This window comes from Balaenoptera physalus, assembly GCF_965194825.1.
Source record: "Balaenoptera physalus genome assembly, chromosome: 1".
Classification (NCBI taxonomy): Eukaryota; Metazoa; Chordata; class Mammalia; order Artiodactyla; family Balaenopteridae; genus Balaenoptera; species Balaenoptera physalus.
In genome coordinates, this window is record NC_138882.1 from 116,415,423 (window position 1) to 116,438,154 (window position 22,732).

General features: G+C 34.4%; 1 protein-coding gene across 32 annotated transcripts in view; it reads left to right on the top strand.

The window, feature by feature from the left end:
- Positions 1–22,732, top strand: part of ZNF644 (zinc finger protein 644) — a 124,474-nt gene that overhangs the window by 93,365 nt on the left and 8,377 nt on the right. For 17 of the 32 annotated variants that reach the window (XM_082476367.1, XM_082476395.1, XM_082476393.1 and 14 more), the window contains 3 exons: positions 6,438–9,478; positions 9,662–10,267; positions 12,175–12,297. The exons of 13 other annotated variants lie outside the window; for them this stretch is intronic. In XM_082476367.1, the coding sequence (XP_082332493.1) occupies positions 6,438–9,478; positions 9,662–10,267; positions 12,175–12,297 (3,770 nt within the window). The remainder of the gene's footprint in view (positions 1–6,437; positions 9,479–9,661; positions 10,268–12,174; positions 12,298–22,732) is intronic. 2 more of the 32 variants (XM_082476374.1, XM_082476375.1) reach the window with 1 other exon arrangement.

Here is a 22,732-nt window from a genome sequence, read left to right on the forward strand (position 1 = left end):
TCTGGGGCAGAAGTTACATCAGCAGCACTTAGAACATTGTAAATTTTTGAGTTCTTGAACAAATTCCTAGCCTTCCCTGAATAACCACTAGGCAAAAAGACATCTGACATTGATACTGATTCTCTACTCAAAAATTTCCTTTCTCTTATTCCTTGTTTCTTTCTGATTATTGTCAAGGGTATAGGCACAGTAATGTTTTAATGGTGAATTTCTCTTTGCCCGTAAGAATTATTTCTTCTCTGAAGCAGTTAATTCCATATGCATATATAATATTTATCTTACCACTTTGGGTATTATTATCTCTATTTTCACTTCTAATATAATTATATGTTTTGTCTTCCTAGGACTTCTAACACTTGCACTTCTTTTGCACTTATTGGATGTGGTGGGTTAATAAATATCTCAGAATTAAGCAGAAACAGCAAACTCATCATAAACTGAAGAACACAAAGACCCAAAGTAAAATAATAATTTATGGCAGTTTAATACTCTTTTGGTGGAGGGCAGAGTTGACATAGTACCTCTGTAGTGTGGAATTGACACATTTTTGACTCATGTTAATTATAAAATTGTGATCAAAAGTTTGATTGGTTTGAAAGTCGTATGAAGGAAGTTATCACTCATTTTAATTTTTAAAAAGACATGAATTGTTCTTGTTGGAGCTATGTGCATATGTGTGTCATTTACCCTGTCAAAACTGAGATGGTCACTTATCTTGTTCTGACTATATGAAAGCATAAACAACACAACAGTCAGTCATTCCGTGCTGAATATGACTTAGCACTCTCCTTTGGTTGCAGCTGCAGTTTATTACCTTGCCTCTTCCAATTGCAAAGTTCTTCATTAGGAAATTAACCTTTTATTAATAAATGTCCATTTGTTTTTCTACTACTGTTGCTTCTCATCATTACATGATTTTGCCAGGTTGTTAAACTTATGCCTTTGTGGGCCCCTTCTTTTATCCTCCTTGCATTACCTGCTTCAGTTTACCATATAGCAGCTTCTTGAGATGTGTCAAACTATGTGTAGTATTTAGTGTATTTTTCAACAAGAGTCACTTTGTGTTATTACGTTATTTATGAGCTAGTACCTTACTGTTTGTAACATCTTTCTATTAAATAATGAGGATAATACATGGCATCAGGAACAAAACTATTAAACAAGTTCAGTGTAATTTGGTGGTAGGTGGTACAATTAGATCATTAGTTTGTCATGGCAGTGCTACATGCTGCTGGCAAGAAAACATTATGTTCCCGATATTTTTTATTTTTGGTGTTGCCAATAGAAAAAACCTCTGTACATAGAGTTTTCGAGATGCATATAGCTCTGTGACCTCAGTGTGTTAGTCATTTAGTGCCATATTTCATTGTTCAAGAATCAGCTTATCAAATATTACAACTAAAGGATTATTTCAGGTAATTTTGAATTTAGAGAATATTTTTAAAGTTCAAGTAGTATAAATTTAACTTCTGTTTTTAGCTCATTATTTCAAATAATGTTAATAGTGTAATAACCAAACATTAAACATACCTAGTACATATGAGAAAGGACCTTACAAATCATCTTATCCAATCTCCAGTGCCGTATTTCCTTCTACAGTGTTCTGACAAATAGTCCAACCTGCTGAGCCGTTCAGTTCACTCTTGTGTAAGACAACCCATTGAAATGCTGAATGGTTCCTGTTTCTAGTTCTTCTTAATCTTGAGATAAAATCCACATCTTTATGATTCAGACATATTGATTATATGTTTTTTCTTCTGTATGCCAAACCTTCAAACATTTAAAAATTGTTAATTGCATTGGCTAATTGTTGGATTAAACTTGCCAGGTTTTCTCTTCATTCTTCATGTTATATGCTGGGTACCCTTACGAATGTTCAGTATTTTTTTAGAGTTTCCTGTCAGTGTGACATACAGCTTAGGATACTACCTGGATGGTATCGTTATATATGGTATACTCTGTCTTCACTTGCATTGTATGCTAGGTGAGACAGGTATATATATTTGTACATTGTGTATAGTATATATATGCTTAAATACTGAAGTAATTTTAGATGTAATATTTCAGTTAATTAAGATTTTTTTTGCAATTAGAATGACAGTTGTGAATGGTTTTCTCTTCTTGACCCAATCTCAAAATATGACTAACTGAAGTTGTCATGTGTTTTCAAGGATAATTTAAATGAACATGGGGTTTGTGGAAATCTGACAGATCCTAACTGTAATTCAGCTAGTGGGCAACATTATAATTTATTTATAGCTATGCAATATAGTTATTAATGAACTAATGTAGAGTGAGGGCAAATTGTACTATATTTTTTGTGAAATTATACTACATGACAGAGGTTGGCATTATGTAATAAGTACCCACAAAATATTAACCTACTTGCAATAAATACAATTAATAATGTACATAAAAGAATGAAATTAAGCTAATTTTCTATCAGAAAAGAATTATTCATGAACAGGAAGTGGACAGCATAGATTTGATGACAGGAAGGTTGTATCTAATCTGAATTACTGAGTGACCTAGGAAGCTTGCTCACAGGGATTACAGAATAATTATGTTAATATGCAATTATCACCTCATTTCTTCTGTAGTAACCTCAAGATGTAGTGTGGTGAGGGTGTTATAGCAAGTGCTGATAGTTTGCAAAAATACTGATGTTTGAGATTTCTGAGACAATAAGTCTAGCTTGAGGCATATAAGTGATGATCTGTCATCTTGAAGACAGATCTGACCTTTGTACTTTTTTTTAATGCTCACAGTATATAACTACAGGCAGTTATAGCTGTAGAACTCATTATGATTTTCCAGGACCTGAAATATGTTTTATGTAGATTTAAAATTCCATTTGCAGCTTTTTATGAAGTATGTGAATTTTTTTAAAGAACGTTTTAAAATTCAGTTAAAAGAAAAATTGTGGTTATGTGATTACATGGAGGAGGACACAGTGATAGTATCTAAACATTTAATAAAAAGATCCTAATTGTTACAGCAATTTCATTGAAATTTAGAGAGGCCAAACAATATAACATTAAGTTGTTTATTTTAATTCATTAGTTTCTCCTTTTTAAACTTAATGAATAATGCCTACCTTCAAATATGCCCCTTCCTTTGTTATATTAACATAACCTAGTATTTATGACTCTGTTATATATATTTAACTATATAAAGGTGGTTGAAAAAACTATTTGAGACAGTGTGAAATTAGCTTATAGGTCAAATGCTTTCTTGCCTGGATACTCCATAAGCATCCTGAATGTAGGGAAATAATTTTTGATGTCAAAATTCTGGGTCAGTGCAACACATTTTGATGATCCATTGTTATATATTGTATCTCAGTGCAATAGCTCTGAGTCTTGGATACTGTTAAGAAAAAATGTATCTTGAACATTTTCATTTATAGAAATATATTCTGAAAATTAAGCCAGGAGAATTTTTTATTGTTGCTAAAATACTAGCTTACTGATTCAATTTCTTGTAGCATATTTTTAAACTGATGCAGTATATTTTTAATATTAATGTGCTAATAAGAAAAAATTTTTCTGAAAAAGAATAACTCCTCTATTTTTGAGCAGAGATAGTCAATTTGGAGGCAAGTAAGGTGTATTTCACTATGTAGATGTAAAGGAAAACTTTGACTGTTAAAGACCTCATTTTATATTTTCACAATATTTAATTTGATCTTCTGTTTTTCTTTTTACTACATGTGCTTTGTATATTTAAAAATCTGTTATTCTTTCTATGTTTTTGAGCAAAACCCTTTGATATCTTCAAACTTTGAACTTATGGAAGGCTCTTATAAAGCCATTCTGGTAATGAGGATGCAATCTCCAAGCTGACATGATATTCTCATAGTTTGTCACCCTGCTGTTCAGGGGGTACCAATGAAGTTGCTTTAAATGGGAAGCGTCTGTTCCATCTCTGAACCTCTAACACCAGAACAGATGGGTGGAACATGGAACATGGAAGGTTTTACCTCTGAGGTGGTAACAGTGAAGCCACTCATTAACACTGAATTTACCACTTCGTTAGCAACGTTGCTTCCTGTTGAGAAAAGCTAATATAGGCTTTCAGATTGAGCATATATTTGTCTACCTCTGTGAATATAATAAGTAGGAAAAGAAAGTAAATGTTTTCAGGCTAGTTTTTAAAAAAAAATCTGTCATCCATTTCTGATTTATGAGGTTGTTCCTATTTGGGCATTTTACTTTTTCTACCTAACTTAATAAGAAATGTGAGGAACGGGTAATAGTATAGCATCAAGGTTTATTCTTTTCATTGACGTTTGCACACTCCTTCCTAACACATGTTTATGTGCTGCCCATTTTTAACTTCTCTGTATGTGATGTAGAGACTCCTGCTGGGTGCTGCATTAGCACCATTTTGGAGTGATATCATTGAATATGATGTTATTTGAAGTCTATTTTTATTTCTGTGGAAATTTGCCAATCTCAAAACAGAATTCTAAGACCTATGACAGGCAGAAAAATAATTGTTGGTATAAATTATAATGCCAAAGAAGGATATGTATAATATTTACTTGTAATATTTGTTGTATTAAGGAACACATCTTGTGGAAAGAATAAGATCATATTTATAAGTGCTGCTCTAAGTTGTGAAAAAAGAAGAAAATAATTAGAAGCAATTCTTTTATTCTTTAACTGGATTTAATGTTTTACAAATTATGTACTTGGTACCATAAAAGATATTAGAAATAATGAACTTTATTGCAAATGTTTTAATTTCTAAATAGCAATTATAAATTCCTGCTGTTCTAAAATGATATTACTTGTTATACAAATTTAAAATACTGTAAAAGAAAAATGGAAGACTTTATTCTTTATCTGAGAGCAGGAACTATGTTTGTCATGTTCCCTACTGATTCCCTGCTACCAGAGCAGTGCCTGGCACATAGAAAGGGCTCAGTAAACATTTGGAGAATGAATAAACTGTACTTGATACTATGTATGAAAGGAAAAGAAATATGGAATTTTATGTCAGTACTTCGAATAATTAAATACATGGGGTTGCCAAATAGCAGGTTCTTTAAATCGCACTTGAGGATTATTGGATATTTTGAAGGCGTTGCTAAAACTGCTGAGTTAAGAAATCAGAACCATGATGGAATTTGCATTATTTGAATGAGATATCCGAATTTCATAGGAAGAAAACTGTTTTTCTTCTTATACTTTAGGAATTTTTGTTTTGATTTTGCAGTTGTGTTTTTATTCATTCACCACATTAGTCCTTTATTTCAACAAATATTGCCTGAGCACTTATGCCAAGCATCCTGTTAGGTTCTAGAGGTATGAAGGTGACTAGGTCACTATCCCTGCCCTCAAAGAGCTTACATTCTTCCAAGAAGATAGGCAACTCCTGTATAATGTGGCCATTCCTAAGAGCAAAATAAGAACAGGGTACAAGGAAACTCTTCATAGTAGGGGCAATAATTATAGCCATGGTATGTATGTCTTCCAAACTTTCAGAAGTCTCCTTTCCTTTTAAAATATCCTGCTGTCTTCTCATAACAATTAAATATATTATCAAAAATGCCTAGAAAAATATTGTCCACATTTTATATGAAATAAACTAAAAACTTAACATATATTTATGATGTTTCAGAGTAGAGTAAAAATTTTTAGGTTATTGCAATAGACTGTCAGATCATAAATAGGATAACTGCCTGTAGGGAATGCCTAGAATTTGGGGATCCAGGTTATGAAAGTTTAAAGAAACATGGAACTTCATTAATTTTAACTTTACTAATTTAGAATGAAGGATACTTCATATAAGCAATGAATGAAACCCAGTGAATAAAACATTTTTTTAATTAGTTGAATTTGAGGAGAATGTGAAACACTGAGAGCAAAGCAGTCTTATTTTAAATAAAAAATACTGTTTCATACATTAGCCATTGATGTTGATAGCACATTGTACATTCAAGTAAGCTTCTTTACTGACTGGTATTTTGTTACCTTCCTCTGGGAATGGACTTTTAAGTGACAAAACTTACTTTTCTGCAGTATTCAACAATTTACATTATTCTCCAGTGTAGAGTGTCCCCTAATAAATCTACTTAAGTGAGATAATTTTCTTTTTATTAGCAATCTGTATATGAGATTTTAGAGTTTTTTCAGTCTGTAGCATATTCATTTATATTGTGTATGTCTGTATGTGTTTATGTTACTTTGCCCTACATTTTGTATATACGCAGTTTTGGGTTGTTGCCTAGCACAAAGGAAGAATTAACCTCTGCAACCCTTTAAAAATCTTCCAGTTTTTTAAAGTGTTTCTTCATCCTTGAAAAATTATTGGGATCTTAGTATAAAAAGTAGAATTAAGCTACTAAAAATGTGTACTTTTAACTCTCCATACGTTCTAATAATATTCTTTCTTTCATGCAAATCTAAATTCTTTTTTCCATTTTCTAGACTAAATGTGTTAAATGGGCTTGCCAACAATATGGATGACTTGAAGATAAACACCGATATTACTGGTGCTAAAGAAGAACTCCTAGATGACGACAGTTTTATCTCAGACAAAGAGAGTGGAGTTCATAAACCAAAAGATTGTCAAACATCATTTCAGAAAAACAATACATTCACTCTGCCTGAAGAACTGTCAAAGGACAAATCTGAAAACGCCTTAAGTGGAGGCCAGTCTACTCTATTTATACATGCTGGTGCTCCTACTGTTTCTAGTGAAAACTTTATCTTGCCTAAAGGAGCTGCTGTTAATGGACCAGTTTCACACTCCTCCTTAACTAAGACTTCCAATATGAATAAAGGCAGTGTTTCATTAACCACTGGACAGCCTGTGGATCAGCCAACGACAGAATCTTGTTCAACTTTGAAGGTGGCAGCTGATCTTCAGCTCTCTACACCACAGAAAGCAAGTCAACACCAAGTTTTATTTTTGTTATCAGATGTAGCACATGCTAAGAATCCAACCCATTCCATTAAAAAACTACCTACCTCTGCTTCAATTGGTTGTGACATTCAGAATTCAGTAGGGAGTAGTATAAAGTCAGATAGCACTTTAATAAATCAAGTAGAGGTGGGTGAGGATAGTGAAGATTTATTGGTAAAAGATGATTGTGTCAGTACATTGACAGGAATTTCCTCAGGTACAGATGAATTTAGGTCAGAAAATGATACAAACTGGGATCCCCAGAAAGAGTTCATTCAGTTTCTTATGACGAATGAAGACACAGTGGATAAAGCTCCAGTTCACTCAAAAGTAGGTCTAGAAAAAAAGAGAAAGCGAAAAATGGATGTAAGCAAGATAACTCGTTATACTGAGGATTGCTTTAATGATTCTAACTGTGTACCCAATAAATCAAAAATGCTAGAAGTAGACTTTATGGAACAGAATGAAGAACTGCAAGCAATAGACTCACAGAAATATGCATTATCAAAAGTGAAACCTGAATCAACCGATGAAGACTTGGAATCTGTGGATACTTTCCAACATCTAATTTATAACCCAGATAAGTGCGGAGAAGACAGTTCACCTGTTCATACTGGCACTTTTCTTTCAAATACCTTAAAAAAGAAATGTGAAGAAAGTGATTCCGAGTCACCTGCTACTTTCAGCACCGAAGAGCCATCATTCTACCCCTGTACAAAGTGCAATGTGAATTTTAGGGAGAAAAAGCATCTCCACAGGCATATGATGTATCATTTAGATGGGAATAGTCACTTTCGACATCTCAACGTCCCAAGGCCATATGCTTGTAGAGAATGTGGACGGACATTTCGAGATCGGAACTCGCTACTAAAGCATATGATTATTCACCAAGAAAGAAGACAGAAATTGATGGAGGAAATTCGTGAATTGAAAGAACTTCAGGATGAAGGAAGAAGTGCACGATTACAATGCCCTCAGTGTGTGTTTGGTACCAATTGCCCTAAAACATTTGTGCAACATGCTAAAACCCATGAAAAAGATAAAAGGTACTACTGCTGTGAAGAGTGTAATTTTATGGCAGTGACAGAAAATGAATTGGAATGCCATCGAGGAATTGCCCATGGAGCAGTGGTAAAATGCCCTATTGTCAGTTCTGATGTAGCCCAGAGAAAAACGCAAAAAAAGACTTTCATGAAGGACCCCATTATAGGATCATCCAAAAAATCAGCTACCTATATATGTAAGATGTGTCCTTTTACTACTTCAGCCAGGAGTATTTTAAAAAAACACATGGAGTACTTGCATTCATCATCATGCATTGATTCATTTGGCAGTCCTCTTGGACTTGATAAAAGAAAAAGCGACATAATCGAAGAACCTATAGATACTGATAGTCCTAAACCATTAACTAAACAACAGTCAACAACATTTCCAAAGAACTCTGCTTTAAAACAAGATGTAAAGCGAACATTTGGATCATCCTCACAATCAAGTAATTTTTCAAAATTCCATAAGCGGCCACACAGAATACAAAAAGCTCGGAAAAGCATTGCCCAGTCAGGTGTAAATGTGTGCAATCAAAACAATTCTCCTCACAAGACTGTTATGATTAAAAGCAGCATTGACCAAAAACCTAAGTATTTCCATCAGGCAGCAAAAGAAAAATCTAATGCCAAGGCAAATAGCAACTATTTATATAGACATAAATATGAAAACTACAGGATGATCAAAAAATCAGGTGAATCATATCCTCTGCATTTCAAAAAAGAGGAAGCTAGTTCGTTAAATTCTTTACATCTGTTTTCATCATCAAGTAATTCTCACAACAATAGTTTTATTTCAGACCCTCATAACTCTGATACCAAAAGGCCAGAAAGCTTCAGAGACCACAGGCGTGTAGCTGTAAAGAGAGTAGGTAAGGAATCTAAGAAACAAAGTTCTGTTGGAGGAGAAGACTTGGATAGCTATCCAGATTTCTTGCATAAAATGACCGTTGTTGTTCTGCAAAAACTTAATTCTGCTGAAAAGAAAGATAGCTATGAAACAGAAGATGAAAGTTCCTGGGACAATGTTGAGCTAGGTGACTACACTACACAAACTATAGAAGATGAAACCTATAATGATATTAATCAAGAACATGTAAACCTATTCCCTCTATTTAAAAGCAAGGTGGAAGGTCAAGAGCCTGGAGAAAATGCTACACTTAGTTATGATCAAAACGATGGCTTTTATTTTGAATATTATGAAGATGCTGGAACTAATAACTTTTTGCATGAGATTCATGATCCTCAGCATTTAGAAAATGCAGAAACTTCATTGTCAAAGCATAGTTCTGTTTTTCACTGGACTGATTTGTCTCTTGAGAAGAAATCGTGTCCTTACTGCCCAGCAACATTTGAAACAGGCGTTGGGTTGTCAAATCATGTCCGGGGACATCTTCACAGAGCAGGATTAAGCTATGAAGCCCGTCATGTTGTATCACCAGAACAAATAGCCACAAGTGACAAAATGCAACATTTCAAAAGAACTGGCACAGGAACACCTGTTAAGCGAGTTAGAAAAGGTAAGTTTTCATGCAGATAATTTGGGCTAATATGTCCATATTCGAATTCAAAGGATTTGAAGGTTTTGCTCAAATTTGGCCTTTATTAGAATCACATAATTTCATATTTCAGAGTTAATTTGTTTTAAGGTGGTCAATTTATTAAAAATTCTGATGTTACTCTTAAAAAATTTATTTTTTTAGCTATAGAGAAGTCTGAAACCACTTCTGAACACACTTGTCAGCTCTGTGGTGGTTGGTTTGATACTAAAATTGGATTATCAAATCATGTTAGAGGCCACCTGAAAAGACTTGGAAAGACCAAGTGGGATGCTCACAAATCTCCAATCTGTGTTCTGAATGAGATGATGCAAAATGAAGAAAAATATGAAAAAATCTTAAAGGCATTGAACAGTCGTCGTATTATTCCTAGACCATTTGTAGCTCAAAAACTTGCATCAAGTGATGACTTTCTATCTCAAAATGTTATACCTCTTGAAGCATACCGTAATGGCCTAAAGACTGAAGCTTTATCAGTGTCTGCATCAGAGGAAGAAGGGCTGAGTTTCTTAAATGAATATGATGAAACAAAGCCAGAACTGCCTAGTGGAAAAAAGAATCAGTCTCTTACACTGATAGAACTGCTTAAAAATAAAAGGATGGGAGAAGAAAAGAATTCTTCTATTTCTCCTCAAAAGATCCATAATCAAACTGCAAGAAAGAGATTTGTTCAGAAATGTGTTCTTCCACTAAATGAAGATAGTCCATTGATGTATCAACCACAAAAAATGGACTTCACTATGCACTCAGGTAAGAGGACATTTATGACTATCTTACATAATTTAAACACAGTTAATGTTTACCTTAGTGGAATATGTGTAAAAAATACTTTTTCAGAATCCTTTTATTTAAGCTGCTTTTTTGCAGAGCAGAGATTGGTTATAGTGTTATTTCTATATAAATCATCAGTTGATGTTCATCGGCACTGAATTCTCTGTGCCTCATCTCTTGGTCACAATGCAAGGTGAGAACAAAAGCAAAAACAAAAAGCTGATCTGTAAAAATAAAATTTGTCACGGACGGGGGATGGTTCTTTGGATGGGAGGTTGATGTTGTTTAGAAGCATAGTGTTACTAAAAAGGCCGTCATATTTTTGCCAGTGCTCCAAAGTGATACTATTTTCAAGATTTTAGTTGTCGGTTTTCCTACTGCTTGGGTAAAACAAAACAGACTCTTTAAACTGAATGGATTGGTGTCTGTTGTGTGTTGTGATTAACCCAAAGAAGCTTCTCCCTCTCCAATTCCTCATTGTATTGTGGGATAGTTTGGTTTTGGAGGACTGTTGTGAGGATAAAACATTTGTTTGGGGTTTTAGATTTTACTATAGTGTTCTAATAGAACAAAACAGATGGTTTAGCTTAGTGGTTATGCACCCATAGTTTTTCCTTTTCAAAGGAGTATTTTGTATGTATTGGCAAATGATGTGGCAGATAAAAAGTTGCCATACTTTATTTGGTATTGCTAAGTCTGGTTTATACTTTTAGACTAGAGAAATGTTGTGTCTGTATAGGTTTCTTTTGGAGGTTAAGAATGTTGAAGATAAATTTAGATGATCTCATAATTTTAGCACTGGGTTGAATGTATCTAAGGTAAAAGTAACTGGTCAATGGAGTAATAATGAATAAGATTACTGTAACGTTGGTTTGTTTACTTTGGGAAGACACTGGGATATTCCAAATATTTGTAATGCAGTGTTGATTTGAGGAAAGATTGCCTTGTATTTTAAGTGGTCTGAAAAACAATTTATCTTGTATGGGCTTCTGGTTAATAGGGCTCTTTCTTTTGTACGAAGAGAGTCTTTCAAAGATAACTTTTCAGCATTTTTCAGAGGGATAAAATGTAAGGAAGATGTGTCAGCTATGTTGGCCAAGATATAGTACACTTCAGAGAGGGAAAGCATATTTGTGGCTATCACAATAATGTTGAAGAAACCAATTGAAACATGTTGGGGGCGTGAGGGTTGTCTGAGAAGTTAGGAGTTTCTTATTGTTTCAGCATGTTTACTGTGATGACTAAGATGTTAGCTTGTTGATCATTTATTTAGCACAAAGATTTTAGCAAAATACTTCAAATCATTAACTTTCATTATTGATTGTGCATTCAGAGTAATGAACATAAAATGCCCTGAATAAAATGTTGTGTCTAACAGCTGTTCAGTGGTGTGTTTTACCACCTTTTCTCCCAGCCTTCATCAGAAAGCCTAATTTAGTATTGAGCCTTTTAAGGTTTTGTGGGTAAAACACTTTAATTACCACTTTGTCAACTAGACTTTTTAATTTTTTTTTTATTGGTAATGTTGTAAACTTTGAAACTTCTCAACAGAACTGTGCTATTCAAATCACAGAATTGTATTTTAGGTTTAGGAAATGATCTGCGTAACACAGAAATCTGCAAGAAAGTGATAATAGGTATTAAATCCAGAGGAGCTCAGGGGTTCAAGACACTCCTCCTTCTACCTTTCCAAAGAGCATGGGTTGGCTCTAAATACTAACTACAAACTAATAATAGGTAACTTAATTTCCCCTCCTTATCTTAAGCTAATTCAATGAACGTTTTTTAAAACCATCTTTATTGTGGTACTTTTTTTCACGCTTTTACCTAAGAAAATTTCACTTTTTGAAGTGAGAACTGGATTATAGTTTTCTTTTGAATGATAGGTATGCCTGTGAAGCTTAGAACATGTGTGCATTGCAATACGACGTTTACAAGTGCTGTTAGCCTGTCCAACCACTTACGCGCTTATGCACGAAAGAAGAGTGCTGGACTTTTGACTGGTACAGGTATGTTTGAACAGATAACACAGCAAGTCTGTTTGATACAATACACTTTTTTTTCTCACCAGACTGGTGCTAGTTCAGATGATATTTATAGCTTTCTTTTGTAAGCAGCAGTGAGTCTGAATAAACATTAAATTTCAGCAACTTGTAAACTGTTGGATATAATTTTAAGCAAGTTATTCTTTTTCATTTAGCTCTTATGGCTTGATTTGAGGAAAAAGGTAACCTAATAGAGGTGTGGAACTTTTGAGTCTACGTTATTCTTACTGATTTTTAAATTATACCATTTTTGATTTTTAAATTTATTTTTGTTAGTAGATTCTAGTAAGACACCTCTCTTTGGTAAAAAAGATTGTAGTTCTAGCTTAGGGAAATGCTTTGTTAGGCAAATAAATTACAGTGAAATTTCAAATATGTAACTAAATTAGAAAACTAAGCAAACTAATGAGTCTTCATTAGTCTATAGATCAACTTTTTGAAGGGGCAGGCCTTAATAATGGCCCGTGTTGGCAACTGAATAGATTTTTCTTTTAATGCCCCTAAACTATATTTAGGATTAATAAATATAGCTGTGCACATAAATGTTAACATGCACATTTCTGTGTTATTTTTGGTTGGTTAGCCCAACCTTGCAGATACCTCTTCATACTGCTAGCTTGTGAAAATTTTATTAGCTTACTCATATGTAATACTGCTTCTTAAACCCTACAAAATGCCTTGCTCTTTTCGTTTGTAGCCTTTCAAGCTACCCTGCTTTAGCAAATCCCATGTTTCACATCTTAAAATATTCTCTCTTTTCTAAATAGATCTACATAAAATTCTTTTGCCTAAAATTCTCCTTCCAATCTTTTTATTTCTCTTGCTCTTTTAGATCACTTCCTTCTGCTTTCTTCTAGTTGTTGTTTACCCAGCTTTTTTGTTCTTCCTCATGTCTTCCTATGGCTTACATCCAATATGTTCTTGCCACCAAAGAAACACTTGTATTCACACTAGTGTCTTTCTTTCTTCTGCTTCTTTGCTGTATCCTTTGACTTTATATATCGATAACCAAGGATGACTGCTGACCATTTATATTAAAAGGAGGGGAATAGAGTGAGTTTTACTTTACTGGATTAGTCCTCCTACTGTGACATTTCAGTTACTCCTGCCTTCATCAGTCTTGGAAGGTAATTGCAGACATTAGAGGCAGGGAGGCAGTGAAAATAAGAGACTGTAGAAACCGGAAATCATCATTATTGTTACCATAACCACTAACTTGTATTGAACACTTCTATGCGTCAGGTGCTATGCTATGCAGCTGACATGCATAACACTTAATCTTCACAACTACCGTTTCAGTTGTAAGTACTATATAATTCTTTGCATTTTATAGGAAACTAGAGCTTTAGAGAACTTAAGCAAGTTGTCCAAACTTATGCAGTTAATAGTAGCAAACTTGAAATTCAAATCAGGGCTGTCTTACCCCTAGATCTTTGTTTTTAGTCACTATTACCTACCACATACAGGATGAAAGCAATTGAAAATCCTAAGATGAAGTTGGGTTCAAGGTGAGGATCATTGTGGTGAAGAGTCTAATTTGAAAGAGCAAGGAGGGGAGAGTTCCCTGGTGGCCTGGTGGTTAGGATTCTAGGCTTTCACTCCTGTGGCCCAGGTTCAATCCCTGGTTGGGGAACTGAGATCCCGCAAGCTGTATGGCACGGCCAAAAAAAATTAAAAAGAAAGAAAGAAAAAAAAAGAAAGGGCAGGGACCCAAGAAATGGTTAGGGCTGTATCAGATTTCAGAGGACCTTAGAAAATGTTCCATTCTGACCATTTGGGCACATTACATAAATATTCAATAAGGTAGCTCTCTCCAGTACAGATTTTGTAGTCCATTAAAAAAATACCTTTATCTCATATGAAAATCCTTCAAAACATAGTATTAATTGCTTATAACTAACAGATAATGACCCTCCATTGACCAGGGGTGCATTCTCATGAACTCCTTATCATCTAAGAAGTTTCATTAGTTGGGGAAATAGTAATATAAGATGAATGGGGATACATTTTTATGGGCATCAGAAAAGGAGATGCTATGTTTAAAATGTTATTAAATACTAACCAAAATATCAGAAGTGTTAGGAAATATGAAGTGTGTGTTAGGCAGTCCTAGGGCAAAAAGAAGGGAAATGAAAAGCTGAAGAAAGTCTAGGGTGGTATTTTCCACAGCCCTTACTCACTTTTAAGAAACATAAAAATCACATGCTCCCTTGGAAATTCTGAAACTTTTCCCCTTGTTTTCAAAATCTTCTTGACCAGTAGAGCTACATAAAGGATATTTTTGCTGATTATTCATGGCAGTAAGAAGTTTTTATCAGCTTTATTGTTTTTTGTTATCCAAGTGGAGAATCTGTATTATATTTATAATCTCCAGATGCCTATTCTCTTCTTCCATATCAGTTTCACTGGTATAAAGCAATGGTCCCCACCTGTTATCCAGGAGGTTTCCACTGGGTTTATAAGGGATTCATCAATTCATATGAGTAAAAGGCATTAGTTTTCAAGAATATGTAGATGCTGTTTTGATGACTAAAATACAAAATCATTTTTTAAAAAACTTACCTTGGGGCTTCCCTGGTGGCGCAGTGGTTGAGAATCTGCCTGCTAATGCAGGGGACACAGGTTCGAGCCCTGGTCTGGGAAGATCCCACATGCCGCGGAGCAGCTGAGCCCGTGAGCCACAATTACTGAGCCTGCGCGTCTGGAGCCTGTGCTCCGCAACAAGAGAGGCCACGATAGTGAGAGGCCCGCGCACCGCGATGAAGAGTGGCCCCCACTTGCCACAACTAGAGAAAGCCCTCGCACAGAAACGAAGACCCAACACAGCCAAAAATAAATAAATAAAATTTAAAAAAAAAAAAAAAAAAAAAAAAAAAAAAAAAAAAAAAAAAAAAAACTTACCTTAATCTAAGTATATCACAAAACTGAGACAATATAAAGGGAAAATAAGTAGATCTAAAGCCTCTGTGCTCTTAGTTCAAGCAGATTTGATTCATGTGAATTGTTAATTATGTGGCCTACTTTGGAAGAAAAAGCTTAGATATCCCTTGATGAAATGGTAAAGGCCTGCTTGGTTACCTGTGATGGAATAAACTCCCAAGCCTTCTTAGAAACCACCAGTTCCTGGCCTCGTCTCTGGGAACTGGAGGCTTTTTGAGAAAGAGAAATATTCTAGCCAGCCTGAACAGAATGAAAAGGATGCCCCTCTGTTTCTCTAATATTTATTTACTTACGACTCAAATACTTCTAATGTGATGGTTCTCAATCTTTGGGGGGGTTACTGACCCTTTTGAGACTTTTACGAAAACTATGGGCCCCATCCCAGAAACACGCATTTATCATCCACAGATAAAAAGTTTTATATATGTAGGCATTACATATCCCTTGAAGTTTATCATCCATGGGGCCTTCCTCTGGTGGAAAACTAAGAAAGAGGAGATGCCAAATAAAAATGAAGTGTAAAGAACACAGAACTGGGATTCTGGAGCCCTAAGAAATCTTTCTTTTTTTTTTAAGAATTAGAAGATGCTTAAAATGCCAGAACTGTGTAACATCAAACTAATTTATATGGTCACAGATATAAATCCTAACTTAACTAAAAGGAAATAATGAAGAAAGTAGGAAAGTTTTAGAATTAAAGACATGGAAGAGGTAGCCATACTTGGAACAGAGTTCAATTGTCAAGAAAGAATAAACTTCACAGATTTAAATTTTGCCCAACGCTGACCTAGTTTATCATCCTTTGGGCAGGTTCAAATGAATTGTTTAATAATTTCCATGTGCCTTCAGTTGTGGATAATCATTTATGAAGCTGTTTTACTGAGGTTTTTTTTTTTCAGTGGATTTTTATCTAAAGTGTCTAGTTCCAAAGGGATTACTTTATATCCTACATTGCAAATTCAAGACATACTTCTTATTCAAGAATTTATTCCAGTTAATATAGACTGCACTATTGGAAGACTTCTTTTTCAGGTTTTGTTCTCTTTAGATTGTTTTACATGCCCACACAGATTTCTTTTTCCTGGTTGATTCTTTATACAGTCTAATAAGAACATTATTAATTTTCATTAAAAATTAGAAATTTCATACAATTTATATTAAATGCTTTTGGACTTTTTATTTTAACTGCTGGCTTTTTTGTGTTTAATAATATTTTAATTAAATGATATCTTTTTCATACTGGCAGTATTAAGAAAACAGTATATTTACTAAGTTATTAATAGAGTGACGGAGTATAGTGCCTCTTTCACGAGTGTCCTGGATTGCACAATAAATTATAGGGTCACCCTGGTTATTAAAATTTTTAAATATTTAAAATTATTCAAGGCAAAGTGTATTCTATCAACTTAATCTGCAATCAGGAACAACAAAAAATATTTTGCAGTCAGAGTAGCAGTGAATTTTTAACAGGTAAAGAAGGGGAAATAATTGAAGTCCAAGTAGAGAGAATGCTGTGAAAGGAAATATATCAGTAAGTTGAATGCATGTTTGCACAGTGCTTTTCTGTGGTAACATAGCAATCTGTCATCTCCTAAAAAGAAAAAAAAATAACAGTGGTATTCAAGGTTTTTACTGGAATTCCATTTTACATCTTGACCTCGTATACAAACTCACATTCATACATATACACACTCACTTGTTCACTCATTCACTCACCTGAATTGAGTATGATGCACTCTGATATTTTCTATTTTATTCTTTTTCATTAAAAATAATAGTGGTCATGACCCAGTAAATTGATTTACTACCCACTAAGAAGTCACTACCCACAGATTGAAAACACTCCCCTTAAGTGTCTCTTTTAGAAACTGATACTGAGTAGAATCAACAATAGTAATAGTTTAGAAATCATAACACTCCTTCTGTGGCAGCAAGTGAATTTTCTTTACTCATTGTATTCAAATGTTTAACTATAGATCATATTTTTCAATCAACTGCTCACCTTTGGTATTTAAAGTAAATTGGAAATTTCTAGCTACTTAAAATTAATTCAGGAAAAAATATTTTTAAATATGCAAATATGTGGGAGGGGCTTCATTTAATTATCTTCAGAATACTTCCACGATAATATTTTGGAAGTAAAGCATGATGGTTGCTGTTCTACAACAACAGACTTGTCATTATAATTAAAGAATGAGTTTTCCAGTGAGAAAAAAATAATGTAAAGAATTGATACTAGATCCTTTCAGTCAGTAACACTAATGCAATATATCTACATTCTTTTTTAGTGAAGTCATTGTTTTATTTTTCATACCATCCACTTTTAAGCAGAATAGTAGATTGTGTGTTACTTAATGGGATCTTTTGGCTGTTTTCAGCTTTAATGGTATAATTGGCCATAGGGGCCTGCAACAACAAGTGCTAATGAACATATAACACAGTGCCAGGTGCTGAGCGGGTATATAAAAGCCACTAGAAAAATAATTCTTTTATTGTAGAAAGTGCTGTAGGAATTCTTTCTGCTGTGAGGGAAAGAAAAAAATAGTATTGCAAAAGCTTTTCAAGGTGTATTACTTGTCCTTTCATGAGTATCTTCTGTGGTATCTTTTAAAATATTATAATATTGCATCTTCAAGAAACCACATCCTTTTATAGTGATTCATTCAACCTGAAAGAGTATAAGAAAATTTCAATCTTATTATGATTAAACTCTAATGGAGCAAACCAGCTTCTAATTAAACCAAATACCTGGATAATTCCTCCAGACTAGGCTGTATGAGGGATACATAATGAGATATGACCCTGTATTAAAGAACTTAGGAAAGCATTATTGGCAATACATACAAAACTATCAAAGTTAGAGAACTATGCAAGATACTATACACATTAATAGTATATTGACTGTATGTGCTCTAGGATTTCAAGTTGTTTGTTTTGTCTAGGCCTCCTTTCGAGGGGAGCTGGGAATTAAGTTGGGTTTGTTTTTTCCTGCTGCCTTTACTGTTTGTCTACTTGTTAAGTAGGCCTCAAAAAGAAAGAAAAAGAAAGAAAAGATAGCTCATGCTGATATGTTTCTTACAATGTTTAAAGTGGGAGGGAAAAATAAAAACAGTAGTCAAATAAAATTTCCATTCATTCAACAAAAGTTTTAGCTGTTTATTGTTGTACCAGGACTGTGCTAGCTCTGAGGCTATAAAGACCCTGCACTCCAGCTGCGTAAACTTAATGATGGTGATCTGTTGGGACAAGGACAAATGTACTGTTGCAGAAAGCTTTGTAAGGTTTCAGCTAGACCCTGAACGTGAAGGTTGAGTAGTTTTAAACAGAAGAAGAGATGAAGTAGGACATTCCAGGTAGAGAACAACATAATGTGGGATAAAGGGATGGAATTTGGAGTTCAAAAGGTGTTGGGAGAATCAGTTGTAGGTGTTTGGGAAGATGGTAACGCCGGAAAGGTGGGGTTGATGCTTTGAGTGCTTGCTAAAAAATTTAAGAAGTCATCGAAGAATTTTTTAAAATAAAGAAATGACGTGTTCAGATTTGTATTTGAAAAAGCTATTTCTCATAACACTGAAAGATGGGTTTCTGTAGTTTCTTGGCTATAACTTATCCTGTGGTACTATTCTTCTTTTTTTTTTTTTACTGATGTGGTACTATTCTTCATTAAGAGTGTCTATCTGTATGTATTTATCTGCCCAGTAATGTGTGATTTATTCAGGATTAGCAAGGTAGTGAATGGTTCAAGTTGAGTAAATTTTCTGGGTAATGGAAGACTAGTGTCAAAGTTGATTTCATCCTAACCATTTTTATGGTAGTGTTTCTAAAATGTTATTCTTGGTTTTGCCTTGAGAAACAGTAGACTGAATATAATTTAATTATTTGAGTATTTAAAGTCACGCTTACGGATGCTAATTGTTGTATTATGCCAGCAAAAATTGGGCTATTTGCCCACAATACTGAAAAGTGATTGGCTGATTCATTCACTAATTCAACAAGCATTTTTTTCAGCTTCTTGGTGGTTTATGTATTATGCTAAGTATTACAGAGATAAATTGGAACTTACAATATGGTAGAAGCGCATATATGCATAACTAATACAAAACAAATTTTAAGTGCCAAATTATAAGTGTGCATGAAATACCGTGGAAGTTCAGATGAAGAGGAAGGTATTTTCAGCTAGACCAGGGCCCAGCAAGGTTTTTGGAAGTAGAATCTGATTTGGACCTTGAAAGATAGTTAATTGAAATGGAGATGGGGGTCAGGGGTGGGGAGGGAACATGCCTGGGAAGGAGCAACTTGGGACTGTGTGGAAAGTTTATTGAAAACACTAGGAAGTAGGAGATAAGGGAATAGAGTTGGACAGGTAAAGGACATAGAATGCTAGAATGCTAATCCATGATGCTGGAATTAATTTTGTAGGGAGGAGCCAGTAAAGATTTTTTTTTTTTTTAAGAATTTGTGTGAAGCTTTTAAAACTGTTTTTTAAATAGAAGTTAAAGGAGTTGATGGGGAAGTGGAGAAATTGTAGATGAGGTCATTTTAGGAGTCCTGAACCAGGACAGTGGCAATAGGAATGTAAAGGAGGAATAGAAATGTCTGGATAATATTATGGAAGTTAAGTAAGCAGAACTTGGCAGATTAGTTAGAGGTAGAAGAATAAGAGGAAGGAGATGGAGAGGGGTCAAAGTTTTAAACCTTGTTATTGGAAAGATGGTTGTACCAGTAGAGTTAATGAGTCTGCTGCTGGGGTGTTTGGTAAGAGAACGGTGGGCTTCATTACTTCTCTGGCTGTCATTTATCTAGCAACACAACATCATCTAGGTATCTACTGTTAACAAAGCAAACAATCACACTTACTCAATCAGTAAGTTTGTTTTTGGGAGAATGGAGCCTAAGAGTTTTGTACTATTGTAGCATAAAATATTTACATTTTATGATGCCTGCTTTTGCTGGTCATCGGTTATACAACTTAGGAATTCTATTTGATAATCTTTTTTGACCAATATTTTGTTTTTCATAAAAGTCTTAACTAGTCCGCTAGCGTTCCTGTTGGTTCTGTTACTTACCAATTTTCAAGTTTTGTTTTGTTTTTTTAACAATTGACTTAATCTGGATATTTATGTTTGAATTTTTTTAACTTGTCTAATATCTTTACATCCTTAGTTGTAGTGTTGTGTTTGTTATGATTTATGTTCTGACATGAATCTCTTGAATGCTGTTTATAATCTGGATTAAAATTTAGTAGATTTTACAATAAAAAAGTATGTTCCTGGCCAGACCTAAACTGTAGGCAGATGTACTTCAAGTGACTTTATGGAAATAATAAAATAATACACAGATTTTCTCGTTTGGAGGTTAGGGCAAGAGGATGGCTTGCTGGAGACTGGTGGTCCCTCACTTAAGTAAGAAGTGGAAAAGTAGGATTTACTGTTTTTTTGTTGTGCCTGGAGTTTGAGGAATAAGGTTAATTCTTGCTGTCCCAGTGTTTAAAGTATATATTTAATTGTGGCCTTAGCTGGAAGTTAGCTAAACCAGAAATTACCTAGTCAACACCGTGTTTGTTAATAGTTCGGATTTTGGCTGGAATGTAAAAAAATACTTCAGAATTATAAAAAGCCAAATCAGATCTATTGGGATTATAGATTTGTGATATTTAGATTTACTCTTATGATTATTATGAACTCTATCTAATTTAAGTTGAACATGATTATATTAAAGATAATTTAACAGATGTTTAGGTAAGGTCATTTCCTTACTTAACTAATTTTGTATAGGAACAATCATTTACTTCTACTAAATATGAAGTGGTAATTTGGAAATACTGACACTTTTAGAGGGCAGGGAGTGGATTATATTCAGGTGATTCTAAACAAATGTGATTTAGAGCAGATTTGCCATTATGTATTTTAATGTTTATTCCAATTTTAGATATGTCTTCGTCTTAGAAAAGTGGTTGATATTAAATGCCTATTGTGTTTAGTAAAACAACATGCAAATCCAACCTACCTTAAGGAGAAATTTTAAGTTTTTTTTTTCTCACCTGATACCACAGGTACCTGTTAACTCTTAATTGAACAATAAACAACTTGTACCTGGGGGACTGTTAGTTTTTAGCTTTTTGCAACCTAAAAAAACTAGTCTGCCTCCAATTTCTGTTTATAAAAATGTGTGATAAAGTTTCATATTTATGTTTAGCTTTTCCCTTCACATTGATAATGCTCAAAGTATCATTTTACTAATCATTCCCTCTACTTTGAAATAGCAGAGGCTTCTAGACATTGAATGTATCGATATGTACTTTTTCTTGTCCCAAGTAGATAACTTTCTTTGAAGCAAGCACATAAAGCTGTTGCTACCCTTAATACAACCTCCTACTTTGTAGGGCAAACTCAAGCTACCTGACTCCTCTAGACTAATATTAAGCCATCAACTTAATACTTACAGCAAAGGAAATCTGCTTTTCAAATATTTTTCACTTCATCCTCTTCCAGGTAGAATGTTAAATCATGCTATACCTAATTAACTTTGCCATAATTGCCCTGTGATTCTAGGTTAGTTACTGTTTTTAGTTATTGAGAATGGAAACTCCAAAAATAATTAAAGTAACAGGGTACTAAAAAAAAATCGAATTTTAGAGTGAAAATATCAAGGGAAAATTATGGTGAAAATATGCTTCTGAGGTTGTTAATTGTGTATCTATATGTTTAATTCTGATTGGAAGGGGAACATTGCTTTCATAACAATAAACTACTTAAACTGCTTTATGTGTCCATCTTGGGAAAAATGACTGGTTTGATTATGGCAGTGTAGGTAGGAATGAAGAGCTGGTGTTGGGAGTAGGGACGTCCTTTCCATTTTTAATGGGCTATATAGAGAGTGGGATTTAACAGTTTTTCTCTTAATAGGTATTTTTTTTTATGGGCCAAGAGATTAAGAGGTGGAACTGAGGGCAGCCTTTCTCATTTAGGGTAGTTGTTACTCAGGACCCAGAACTGGCTACATAATTTGCAGGATCCAGTGCAAAATGAAAATACAGCGCCTCATGTTCAAAAATTATTAGGAATATCAAGACTGCAGCAGCAGAGCATTAGACCGAGTATGGGACGCTGTAAGACCGCACAGATCGAACACTCACGAAGTCTGTCTTGCAGGCGCTTTTTGCAAAGAGGAAAGTATACACTGAAGAACAAAGAATTTAGCTTCTCAACAAATGGCTTCCCCAAACCCACATCCCTATTTTATACAAGTTTAACATGTTTCTCCTCACCCCCTTAGTTGGGGCTGAGGGAAAGAAAATGCCGTTGGCACAGTCTTTTATATGCTTGCGGCTTATGAACCTTGAAGGATAATGGCAGCAACTAGAATTGAGTTTGTTTATCCATCTCATACTTCTGCGCCCCTTGGGACACATGCATCCTCTTCCTACCTCGCCACTGGGACCACCGTCTCCATCACCAGC